The sequence below is a fragment of the Hippopotamus amphibius genome, chromosome 10, assembly GCF_030028045.1.
Source record: "Hippopotamus amphibius kiboko isolate mHipAmp2 chromosome 10, mHipAmp2.hap2, whole genome shotgun sequence".
Classification (NCBI taxonomy): domain Eukaryota; kingdom Metazoa; phylum Chordata; class Mammalia; order Artiodactyla; family Hippopotamidae; genus Hippopotamus; species Hippopotamus amphibius.
The window spans coordinates 86042240-86056082 of record NC_080195.1 but is presented as its reverse complement, the minus strand read 5'-3'; the positions used below and the strand labels follow the sequence as shown (position 1 = coordinate 86056082).

General features: G+C 37.4%; 1 protein-coding gene across 1 annotated transcript in view; it reads right to left on the bottom strand.

Moving 5' to 3' along the window:
- Nucleotides 1–4767: 4767 nt before the first annotated feature.
- ROBO1 (roundabout guidance receptor 1) overlaps nt 4768–13843 on the bottom strand; it is a 393037-nt gene continuing 383961 nt past the window's right edge. Inside the window, exons 27-29 of the mRNA XM_057696916.1 lie at nt 13526–13834; nt 6979–7175; nt 4768–5748 (exon numbers count right to left, since the gene is read on the bottom strand). Coding sequence (XP_057552899.1) covers nt 5734–5748; nt 6979–7175; nt 13526–13834 — 521 coding nt within the window. The 3' untranslated portion in view covers nt 4768–5733. The remainder of the gene's footprint in view (nt 5749–6978; nt 7176–13525; nt 13835–13843) is intronic.

Here is a 13843-nt window from a genome sequence, read left to right as displayed (position 1 = left end):
TCGGGAAAAACCTGAATGAACTTTTTGGCCAACCCAACACATCATAACTGTTGCCTGACATAAAGTGATTGTAAGACACGGCTGACTGTAAGATCCATTCCAGTTTCAGATATATTACAATGAAACTTACACTTGATATGTTGGGGTAAGTGGTTTTCAAACTTTTTTTTTTTATATAACATTACCTTGGATCGTCTCTGAAATGTAAATTATTAGGCCTTGCCTCTTACGATTCGGATTCAGCAGAATAAGGACAGGAATCAGGAATTTACATTTATAACCAGAAGACATATCCATGGACATCACTTTGAGCAACATAGGCTTAGTGTCTCTAGAGAACAAGAAGTTTTCAAAATGTTTTTTAAATACCCATTTACCTTTCCTCTCATTAATGTCCAAAATAGGGAATAAGGGAAAGAGAAAGACAGAAAAAGAATACAAATTTTTCAACTATTTTAAAAGCACTCAGTGTTAATTAGTTATTTTGTTGTTACCAATGACATTTTCATCATAAAGGATTATCTAACTTTTGAAGCATAAAGCAACACTTGTTTCCTTATGCAACCTTTGAAGGGAATGACTAAAAATTGTTTAGGATTTGATTAAAAGGTCAATATACTATTTCAAAGTAATTTTATGCTTGTATTCTGAATATGAGCAGATCTTTTATTTTTAAGCCCAAGAGCTCTAATTTCTTATGTTCCATTTCCATATATTCTACATTTTTTGTTAATCGTGGGTTAATTTCTTTAAACCACTAAATTCAGAATTTTACAGCTGACAGTTGCTAAGCAAACAGTTTAGTTTGGTGCTGTTGGCATCTGTCTTTGTAGTGTTATTTAAATATTTCATGTTTTGTCATGTTGTAAACATAAGGGAATAATAAAAATGAAAATGCTGATGAAAATTATACGTTTGGGGTATTTGTTGTGTTACAGACAGAAATGTGGCCTTAATGAGAAGACACTGGACTTTGCAGGTAGAGTGTGTTCATATATGGAAAAAACAAAACAAAACTTGAGCATCAGTACCAAAACAGGACTTACACACGTAGGAATCCAAAAATACAAGATCCTTAAGGCTACTGGTTGGGAGTCTTGATACAGACGCCTTTGTGAAAAGACAAAGTGCAATCTCCATATTTCTCTGGAGATAACTTCCCTAAAACTTTTTGACAATATAATGATCTTTACACTCTCATGCTCAATATTCCATTAGTCTGTTGCCAAATCCTTATTTTTTCAACATTTAATTTCTCTCTGTGACATTTTCTTGAAATAAGCTGATAAAACTAGAATTTGAGAAAAGATGTTTCTATTTTTAAAGAGTAACCTCTGTGTTTAATGTTTTCTTTTATCTTTTGCAGCAAGATCATATTTTGAAATATTAACAGACGCTGCACCTGTTAGAAGCGATTTCCTGCTATCCCACCCCACTTGAGGCAGCTGAGAGGACTTTCTATATATACTGCCCTGAGATGGTTACCAGAGAAATGCAAAGGGATGGTTACCACAGAAAAGCAATTCAACACTCTCTTTTGGGCTTCAAAATAGATTTTTGAAATCGGTAGCAGAGTGAAGCCTGATTTGCAAGAACTAAGGTCTTGCAAACCAAAGACCTGGCGTACAAACAATATGCATGATAGTTTCTCTCCTTCTCTCCTACCCTCCCTCTTTTCCTTCTTTCCTCTCCCTCTCTCCCTCCCTTCTTCTCTCTCAGTCTCTCTCTCTCTGGTCTCTTTCTCTCTCTCCCCCCCTTTCCATCTCACTGGGAAGAGAGAATTAAACAGGAGGCGAGGGAACTAAATATGGTGCGTGTGTCACTGAGGTTTCTGATTCCTGTGCCCTCTCACCTTCCAGTCCAGCAGGGCTTGCGGAATATGAAAGTTAAAGTGACCTGTGCAGCTCTTTCCAGTTGAACACCAAAGAGGCGGCAGGTATTGCCCTTATTATTGTGCACTTCTTATATGCTTTACGTATATCAACACGTTTACTCCCAACAACCTTGTAAGATAGGTATCATTAATTATATTAATATCACCGTTTCAAGATGAAGGCATAGATTCATTAAGTACCTTTTCCATGGTTCCACAGCTAATAATCTGAGGAGCCAAGATTCAAGCACAGGTCATCTGGATCTGGAACCAAAGCTTTTTTTCTTCATAAAGCAGAAGTACCTGCCATTCCCTCTCCCAACCCATACAGCCCAAAGGTGACAAGCAGTGCAGGAGGCAGAGTAATACCTTGTGAGGCCCTGAGGATGGGCCCCTACACCCAACTCTCCAGAGCCCCAGCACGGCATGGAAGAGCATACACAACTCCCATTTCGGGTCCCCCACACCCAACCTACATCAAAGGACTTAGGAGACGGTCAACAGATAATGAGGGGTGTGAGGTGGAGGGGAGGAGGATGCAGAGTAAAGGTTCTGCCAAACAGAGACCATTGGAAACTTGGACGATAGCAAGAATGCCAAAGTCCCCACCATTAACCCCCAGCACTTGCTACACGTGAAGACAGACTCTGAAATTTTGATACCACCCTGTAGAGGGGGAAGAGAGGAGAAAATCCAGACTCCACATCCGGGTTGACCAAGAAAGATATAACTGAGTTCACCCGGCACTAAGACAGTATTTTCTGCCACTAGACAGAAGCGCAGCCCCAAACAGACCCTAAGTCTAGTCATTGAGACCTCAGGTGACATGCTTGCACCCATGAAATGTGAAATATGTGCTGAAAAATGCCATATTCTCGCCCTCAGGAATTCAAAAGCAAGGAAACAAGCTACAACACCAAGAATTTATTCCATGATTAGGTATTTCACAGTGAGTTTTACTCACCGGAAAAGGAACCACCCCTATCCTTGAACCACACTTACTTTTTTACCGTTTTAGAAAAATTCTTTGCAAGTTATGGGGAACAAACTATGTGCGAAAAGTGGAGACAGCATGTGTGCAAAGATTTCAGTCCATAAATACAATATCTGTATCGTTTTGGAGGTTTACAGAGTCCATGTCATACACATGAATTCACTAAATCATGACAATAGCTCCATGAGGTAGGTATTATTAAATGTACAGGTGAAGTACCTGAGCCTTAGAGGTTAAGTGATATGTCCAAGGAAACACAGCCCATGACAAAACTGGGACTGAAACCCAGGCCCTCTGATACACATAATTTGTATGTATATCATATACTACAAAAGAGAGATTTATTTTTAGTCAACTCACCAAAAGAAAGAAAAAATTAGGCCATAAACATCTCTCTCCAAATTTTTTTCTTTGATACAGCCTGGAAACTGACTTCTTGATTTATGGACCTGTTTATCTCTAGGTAGATGCTGGTGGTTACTTCATTTTTGTAAACTTAAATTTCAAATTATCATCCTCATTTTTTCAATTTTTTTCCACATTTTAAAATTGTGATCAACACAAAGTTTAGCAATATAAAAGTCATAGGAGAAAAACTTTCACTAAATTCTATTGCTCTTGGAACTTTCAAGACACGATGCCCATTTGATTCATCCAAAGCTCAATAACTGAATATGCTAACTTTAATGAATAATAATATGCAACCTGGTGTATGATAGGTATTGTATTCTCAATATTTCACATAAATTTGTAACAAGAAAGCAGATAATTACTGATAAATATTTTGGATCTATATAATTTTCTTGTTAACAAAACATAAGTAGTCCAAATTTTACAAATCAGATTTACAGTCCAAATTTTACAAATCAGATTTACCATAGTTGGATCCTGATTATTTCAGAAATAGGTTAACTGAAATTCAGATACATACACTTAAACATTTTAGTACATCCTTAATATTGAAAAGTTAATCTCTGATTAAACGACTTTTAGTTTATGATTCCTCTTATACCTTTAATTTCAGAAGAGTAAAATGAGAATTTTTCCTTACAAATAAAACCTGATTGTTCATAAAAGAGAATTTTTACTCATTTGATAATATAGTGGTGAAATGTTAAGACAGCACAACTTTGTGATTAAATGGAATAAATTTGATCACACAATGAAAACAAAAGAAATCAACACAAGAAAGAATGATGTATTTGAGAACATTTTTAATAAATAATGTGACAAAATTACTTTTCTGATTATTGGATTTTCAGTATGCAAAATTATGGCTAAAAATAAGAGGCTTCTTACATGAACATAATGAAAACATTAATCACATGGATTGTTCTCTTAGTACTGCACACCTTTTCTATGTAAGTTTCAAATTATCTAAGTGAACACATATAGTTTTTGGTGAACATCAGCTTTTTTTTTTTTTTTTGTGGTTCAGTTTTGTTTGGCTTTGTTTTCCAGTGGGGTCAGGCCTGATACCTAAATATGAATAAACGTACATTTTTTTTCTTCAAATAGCACCAATTATAAAGTCAATGAAATTTATATAATGACAAAAAAAAGGATTGTAAAAATCTACAGTCAGAGGGCATCATTTAGCAATTCAAAGCAAGTAATGCCTCTGTTTGAGCTTATAAGGAAATCTTGTAAGTCTCACCATTGGCCACAACAAACTTAAACCTTTTTTCTTTAAGTCCAGGAAAAGTAAGAACCATAACTGTGTTCATGGCCCACAATAAAGTATGCACGTTACTTCACCATCTGTCATCATTCAAATATTCCAAATACAAACATAGAGCATTAACAAAACAGGTTAAAAACGCTTCTCAACATTTTTTTTCAATAAGACAAAAAAGGTTAATAGTTACAATGGTTTACAAATAAAGTTTAGTGATTGTGCTTTTAAAACCAAAAAAAAAAAAAAAGATTAAAAACAGTGCATTACAAAAACAAAAATCAAATTTCCTTAAGTGGCACTTCTGAAAGTTGAACTGACACTACCAGAAGAAATTTAGGCCAGTTAAGATAGGGATGTCCTTATTCAATTGGTCGTTAAAAACATCCATTTGTTTGTAATATGCATTTATAATTGCTTTTTGATTGAAAAATAGAACCAGGTTTTTGCTAGGCTGACTTATGACAATGACTAGACAACCAGAGATCCAACTGGCTTACCCCTACTTATCCAAAAGTATATTTCCAATAAGAATATAATTCAATGATCAAAATGAAGACAAAATAGAGTACCACCAGGGGTTGCAAAGAGTATATATTTACAATGTTTCTACTCCATTCAAATTGATTGTGGTTGTTCTGCATTTGCTATGTATTTTTTTTTCTCCCAGCAGAGGGTGGTATGAAAGACTTTAAAATCATGTTAAAATGAAGTTATGTTTTGGTTTGCATGAGCAGTTGGTTATAGAAAGATTATATCTTGAGAGCCCTTGACATGAGGTTGATTAGTCAACTTTGTGTCTCTGATCAATATTTTGCTGTAAATTGGCTTGGTATGTAAGCAGTGCAATGCCATATCTCAGGGGCAAAATGCAAAAGAACTGTTTTGTTCTCTCCTGCTGGCTGATGACTGAAGCAAGAAGTCAAATGCTTCCCTTGCTGGAAGCAAGGTGTAATGATTTGTTCCAACAGCAAGGGTAATAGGGAAGTTCTTCGTAGGGATAGGGATCAAACAACAACAATAAAACCCTAATAAAATTTAAAAAAACGGTATTCCAATAAGAGGAATAAAAACTACAATTTGTACACTCTGATTGCACTGAACATTTTATCTGGCGTCATATGTCATCAGACACGAGGCATCTTGAATGATAACTTTCACATTAGATCTCACAAGCCTCTCTGGTTGTCTTCAGCTTTCAGTTTCCTGTAAGAGATAAGTTCTCGTTAAATTTGAAAATAAACTTCGTATTTACTTATGTGTTTTCATCCTTATAGTTTGTGTTTCCTCTTTCATTCCCTAGGATACACTGGAAAGTGCTCATGGCAACATATTCATATATCAATTTTAGTTAATTTTGATAGCAAATCCAATAGTTCTCTAACAAGTACTAAAGTGTGTTCCATACAGTGTCTGGGTATTGGGGGGTGTGGCACAGGGAGAGAGGAGCAGGAGGAGGCCAAGTTCTCCACACCTCCAGCCTCAATTCAATTATAGCTCAATTTTTATTGGTTTTAAGTATTAGGTTGTCTGTAATGACTTTCTGTCCTCCCAAAAGGGGTCTTCTAAAAAACCAAAACCAAAACCTGAAAAATAACTTTTCTAACAGCATTTGCAGAAGGGAAGTCTTCTTATTCCAAACTTCAAAAGTAAAATACATTGGGCATTACAGAAAATTCAATTCGACATAATTAATTATAACTTCTTTTATTATAAAAAGTTACAGTTTAACACTCAACTAACAATCTGCTTGAGATTAAATATATTTGTAAGAAGAGAAATTTGTCCTCAACTTATTTCTTTATTAAATGGGGAAAACACAATCTTAAAAACAGAAGATGATTTTATAATATGATGTGATTTACTGCCAACTCTATCTTCTAACACTATCCATAGATTCCAACAATGGAGTATATCTTTGACTCAAGAAGTGTTCTTCATTTGGGAAGGTCAGCGTCAAGTATCAGGTTACCATTTTCAAAAGACTGAAGATGAAAGACAGTTACCCAAATCATCCTGGTTAACCTCAGTAATCATAATCACTAGGATGGCAGATAACACAGGCAAAACACCCTCACTCACATCTCACAACTCTGTCACTTTACTGGATTTTAATAACCTACTGTAATATTATGAATTACAATTATCCAGATCAATAATTCTTATTTCCCAGCAACATGTCTGCTATATAAGTTTGCTGAGTATCTGCAGATAAATATGAACCCTAAGATCTAAAAAGACACTTATTACCATTTAAAACTTTGGAACACATTTCAAGAAAATCAATCAATTCTAAGACTTTCAGTTGCTGGCATCATTAACATTACGGTTTGTGAAGAAACAGTAACATTTCTGTAGACTGATGAATGCTTTTAACTTTGAGGCTGATATGAAAACTAGTCTAATGCTGGGAAACCTGAAAAAATATAGCGATACCTCTAATTCTTCATTATTATCTTCTCCTCTTTCATATCCTCCGAGAACTTGCATTTCTGCAATATTTCTTCGACCTACATTTGCTTGTTCTCTTTGTCTGCTTCCTGATCCTCTTGATGACATTGAGCTTGAAGAACTAGGATCTCTGGGATTATTTGATGTCGGAAAAGTAGGTCTACAGTACGGTAGAATATCCTCTGTGTAATGAAATATAATATTATAAGTGCATATGAACAGCATTGTACATTTTCATTGTATAATGTACCACTTACAATTCTGAATAGGGAAACATCAGTGTTTCTGAGGAATAAATGAGGACATTTTATAACAATAATGAAGAAGGCAGCACTGCTTTTTGAGAATGAAAATAACAACCTTGCTGTTTTCCTAGCAGTGGCTGGGATTTAGCTTGATTCTACTCATAAGCTCTTGTCTACCTCAAACTCAAACTTGAGATCAACAGCCTTAAAAGAGAGAAACCAAACCCGGAGTCAGACACAGATTCCAGTTCTTTCCTTCACTATGTGATCTCCCATTATTTCAGGATCTAGTTTCCACTTTTCTAAAAAAGTGATAATAGTATCTCCATTCAGAGGAGCTGCTAGTGTTGATGAAAACAAATGAGATATTGTAATATGTCCCTATGTAAACTATGAAGGAATTATATGGCATTGATAGAAAAATACCCAGATTCTTCTTGAATCACCAAAACAGAGTCAGCCCTGGATTCACTTCTTAGACACCAAAATGCCAACCTCCATTTCAACATCACATTCATATTGTGGAACCCTGACTCTCAGAAGCCTGACATCATTGCTAGCTTCAAAAAACAAGCCACTCCAGTTAACTGCTTAATTTAACCTGAATTTCTATCTCCTGAATTTCTATCTATTCTGCTTTAAATTTCAAGCTGCTTCTACTGATGCATCTTCCAACTGCTCACTTCTCTCCCAAGCATGTCCATTCTACCCTTTGGACACCAAACACATACAAACAAAGCAAAGCAAAACAAAACCAAACCTCTTCTATGTGCCCTTTTGTTTTCCTCCTCCAAAATCTTCCTCTACTGTTCACACTGCCTGAATGAAATCTGATTTCCCCTGAAGTTTCCACTGAAGTTCCCTGCAGTGGAAGCAGGGAGGTTTGCCTTTAGCTCACTAACACCAACTCTAAATCACTGCTCCTCCAACCCTGAACAGAAACTTGCTCCTCCTGTGAGGGTCACGCAGTCGAGTTATGTAGTCTCTAAAGGCCTCCTTGATGGCACCTTTGTCCTGTTCTCACCACAACTTTCATTCCTGATGCAGACTTCTGGCTCTCTGCGGTTTTGCAGTCCACGTGGCCCACTATACCTGCACCCTAGCTTCACAGCACTTGGTTCTCTATGACCTCCATCTTCTGTCTCTGTTTCATCCACTTTTTTTTTTTAAGTATTTGAGTTTTATTCCACCATTTACTTAAGTTGCGTTGGCATCAACCTTTGGGTATCCATTACCTCAAAGTAAATCAAGAGGGTCAGAGGGTTAATTTGTGACAGAGTATTATCCTGTTTCACACATGGATTGGATTCTCACGGCACTAAGACAAGAGGCTTTAAAAATTTTTTTTTAATAAATTTATTTATTTATTGGCTGCATTGGGTCTTCATTGCTGTGTGCGGCCTTTCTCCAGTTGCAGAGAGTGGGGGCTACTCTTCGTTGTGGTGCACGGGCTTCTCATTGCAGTGGCTTCTGTTGTTGTGGAGCACAGGCTCTAGGCATGCAGGCTTCAGTAGTTGTGGCACATGGGCTCCATAGCTGTGGCTCATGGGCTCTAGAGTACAGGCTCAGTAGTTGCGGTGCATGGCCTTAGCTGCTCTGCGGCATGTGGGATATTCCTGGCCCAGGGATCGAACCCGTGTCCCCTGCATTGGCAGGTGGATTCTTAACTACTGCGCCACCAGGGAGGCAGCCATCCACATTTTTTTTGTTGAATTTAGTTTTTGACAAAGTACCATATGGCAAAATATCTCTTGCTAAGAACTTCCCCTTTAAGCCTGCGCTCACATAAATCAATACTTTCTCTACCGATTGCTTAGCAAAGCTCTTGAAAAGCAATCTGGACTCAGTATTGGTCGTCACAACTCCCATTCACTTTGTATGCCACTGATATCTACTTATGTCCACATTACTACAGGGAACTGAGAAAATTCACTGTTGACTTTGACAATGCTAATCATGTTTCAGTCCTTAAGTCTCTGGACTTCTCACTGCCCTTCACCTGAAAACCATTATCCACTTAAACACTACTACTCTCTTAGCTCCTACTTCCCCCTCCTTCCTGGCTGGTCTTCTGTGGGTTCTTCTTATGCAGTGCCTCTTACATGTTGATGCCCTTCCTGCAGGTTTCTATGAATGCTCTTAGCCCAAGGGGTGTGTGTGTGTGTGTGTGTGTGTGTGTGTGCACGTGTGTGTGCACTGTGTATGTGTGTGTACACAAAAACATTTTTTCCCACCACCCTGGATGATTTCATTCATTCTCTCAGATTGTAATCTTTTCTAAAATATAGCTGCCATGAAGGCAGATACTCTTCTCTGCTTTGTATACTGATACACTCTTAGTTTGACATCAGTAGGTCATCAATAAATATTGTGAGTGTATGAATGAGTGGCTTTACTATTTCATCATGATGAGTTATTAATTTTTACTTTCTGAACTCTGCCTAGCTGAACACTTCCTCTTGTGGGTCCCTCAGACGCCGACTGTCAAACATTTTCTTCATCGTGTCCACTCCTCCGAGATTTCTTCCCTCTCTGCATTCCCTAACACAATTAATGACATCACTGATCATAGACACCCAAGACAGAAAACTGGAGTTATTTCAGGGTCTTCTGCCCCTTCCAAAAACCTTCCCATAACCTCTAAAATGTGTCTTGTCCACACATTCAAATATGTAACATGTAAGAGTGATTTTAACTCTAAATAAAATTTCTTGAATTTCCCCCCTCTCCCATCCCTGCTCCCGCAGCCTGGTTTATATTCTCTACATCTCTTATGGGAGTTGTAAATATCTTCTAACAGATCTCTGCTTCTTGGGTTATTTCCCTCTAAACTGACTTCACTCAGCCACCTTCCTTTTACAGGAACTACAGGCTCACTGTGACTTAAGCTTACATTTAAAGCTTACATTTACATCAAGAGCTTCATCTTCACCACTAACACTGAATTTCCTATAGCCTCCTCAATGCACCTCAACTTTTCATGCTGACTTTCTCTGCCAGAACAATCTATCCACGCTTCTCACCCAAGGTAAATCTCACCCATCCTGAACACTCAGCTTATGGGTCATTTCCATCAGGAAAGATAAAGAAGTCTTTCTTTACATTCCATCTCCTGCAAGACTGGGCTAATTTTCCCTTCTCTGGACTCTCAAGTATCATGGCACTATAAACATTATATCAAATATGAGTATATCTGTGAATTTATAGATTACCTGTCTCCCTCTCTGACCATAAGCTCATTGAAGTCAAGGTTCATGTTTACACATAAATCTCAGGACTAATACAATGCTTAATAACACAGTAGATGTTTGATATATGTAGAAATAAATTGAACGAACTGAGGTAAATGTCAGCAAAAAGATCAGACATTGAAGTCTAGAAGACCACTCTCCTTAATTAAAAATAACCATTTGTTACACATGTAAATCAGGGAGCCTCTTTTATGAGAAATAATGTAAATTGAAATATGAAGGTGAAAATTATAGCAATGCACAGAAATGATAATTGAATGACACATACACACAAGGTGATGGTTCAAATAAGAATTTGGGAAAGTAAGACATATAAAATAATAACTGGTCAGTGTATTCCAGTGCTTTTCATGGATAATCCTTGTTTCTAGATTAATGGTTCCAGTCTTAGTTCTTTACTTAGAAATACTTTTATAACACAAAGGATAAATTATTAAATTTCTAAAGATTGATAAAGATAATTTCATCTCTTTGTTCCAATTCTGCACACACCAAGATCTTTCTGAGTTTGCAAAATTTTCTCCTGAAGAATCCCACTTACTTCAGAGGAACATTGCTTGTGAGCAACAAATTGGTCCCTCCTTTCAGGCCAGATATAAACTTCGCAATTTATATTATGACATTTGATTTATGAATCACTGCTTGGAGTACAATCACCCAAAGCTAAAAGTTCAGATCACCTTTGGCTTCAGTGATAAAAATACACTAAGTTTTTCAAACTTCAGATTGCGCTGATGTCACCAAGTACTCTGTGGTCACATAGGGAGGCATCTGTCCAAACTACACAGCTCTACCATCACTTCACTGCTGAGTCCACGCCTGGGTGAGGGGTTCAGGCTTCCGTCATAGAACAAAGTGAAACTGCTCTCCACATTGAAAGGAAATTGTTAATGACCAGAGGCCCATAATGAACAGAACAATAGCTTGATGTCTAATCGGACCAAAATAGAGCTTTGAAAATACGATTGTAGTTAAAGTGCACTTACAGCCTTCTAAGATTCATTTCCCCCTCACTCTCTCCGGATTCCTTCAGCAATCACCTTCCTTTTCTTGTATCTCTTCTGCCTAAATGGTTTCTTCTCCTTAGTCTATGATAATGTTCAAATACCACATCCAAAAACATTTCCACAGATTCTGCCTTCCTGTCAAACCTGATCTTGACCTCTCCTCCTCTTCCCAACCTCTGCAAAGAGTCCATACTCATCACCTCCCTTCCACAGCTTCCATTCACTTTCCAGCCCCCTACAGTTGGGATTCTATTCTGACTGCTCTACTAAAGACAGTTCTTTTAAATACCACCCACAAAAAACATTTCGTAAAATCTAGGTGTCATTCACCCATTCCCCCACCCCCAACTCCCATTTACATCCAGCTTTCCCTTCTGTGGCATTTTATATTTCTTCCTATCTTAAAACTTCTATCTCCATTCTTTCTAGGATACTATTCTTCCTACTCGTAGTGTGGATGGCTTGATTATATCACTGGGTGGAGCCACCTCAGTTTCTATATACAATGTTCCTCTGCTGACGTATATGCATGTATTTTTATTGAAGTGCAGCTGATTTATAACATGATATTAGTTTCAGGTGTACAACACAGTGATTCACTATTTTTATAGCAGGCTCTATTTAAAGTTATTATAAAGGAATGGCTATATTCTCTGTGCTGTACAATATATTCTTGCAGATTCTTTGTTTTATACGTAGTAGTCTGTACCTCTTAATTCCCCATCCCTATCTCGCCCCACCCCCTTCCCGCTCCCCAAGGGTGATCTTTAAGTACAATCATCTCTGACTGTGGTGTGCTGGAGAGAGCTCACACTTTCTCACAAAAGCCTATTGTACCCACCCCCTCCCAACTCCACATATGCTGGTTTCATAGTAGCTTGAAACTAGCCATTTGGGGAGTAATTACAACTGAACTAAGCGAGTGGCTACAAATTGGGGTTTGTTTGTTTGTTTGTTTTCTTCCCAGAAAATTGATTGTGAAACATTATCCACTATATCACTGCTGATAATTCAGCTTTTGTAATTCAAACAATTTTCACCTCCATGTTGCTGGTTCTAAAATCCACTCTCTACCTTTAATCTTTCTCCTGATCTTTAAACTTAGTTCTCTGAATTTTTATTGATTTTCTTCATATCTGTGTTCTTGTCAGTACCTTAATCCATTTACAACCCTGAAGTTATTTTCCACAAGACTTTTATCCTTTTCCCCATTTGTTTTTCATTGGTTAATACAATTATGTTCCACTAGTCATGGATAGCCATCCAATTAACATTTGAGGAATTTTTCTTTTACTCCATTAGTTCATTTTACTTTTTTACATGCAATTAGTCACCAAGTCCTATAGGGTCTATCTCTGAAATGCCTACGTAGACTGTTTCTCCTTTTAATTTGCACAACTATTTTAATTCAGTGCTTTCATATTTTATGCCTAGATTATTCTGCAATGTTCTGGCACCTTCAGCTACCCAATTCCAGACTCTTCCTTCACTGTAGAGTGCTGTCAGTTATTTTTTTTTGAAAACATAAATCTGATTATTTAATTTCTTGATCACTTTTTTTGCTGGCTCACCACTGTCGATATCATAAATCTCAAACTCTTCAGAATACTATTCCTGGCTTTCCCAATCAGCCTCAACTACGTTTCTAGTTTTATCTTTTACTGTTTGTCTCTGGCCCCAAGTATCTCATTCTCTAGCCAAATTGTAAATAAGTATTCACCAAATATTAATTTTTACACTTTCATAATTTTTCTCCACTTATTGTCAGATATCCCTTTCTCCCTGTTTAACTTGTGGAAATCATGTTTTCCTTTAAAATTCAACTCACTTGGCACCTCTCCAAGGAAGACTTGCATAATGTCATGTATTAGAATTAACTGTATTCAAATTATCTGGGAGCATGCCTGTCTCCTCCAATAGAGAGCAAATTTCTAAACCTTACCCTTTGCACATGATCCTAAGGAGCCTGGCAGTGTACCATGCAAACATGTTCAATCTATATTTATTGGCTGCTTGACTAGATCGGTACCTTGGATGAGATGAGTCTTTGCTGGTGGAAGGTCTCGTTTTGCTGTCTTGTTTCCTCGTCCTTTCCCATCATTTTGCTGTTCCTGTGCTTCTCTGGGATCACCTGGATTTGGTCGCATATCAGCAACTTGTCTTCCATCCAATACTTCTCTCCCCTTGTAACTGCCTCCTTTTCTATCTGATGATCTGTCTGTTCTTGCTTCTATAGAAGGTAGTTTTGGCACCATGACAGGTCGTACCTCCAGCTGTGCCTTGGACTGGGCAGTGGGTGACTTTATAGCAGGAGGTGGCACAGGAGGAGGCGGAAGATCTAAAAAGA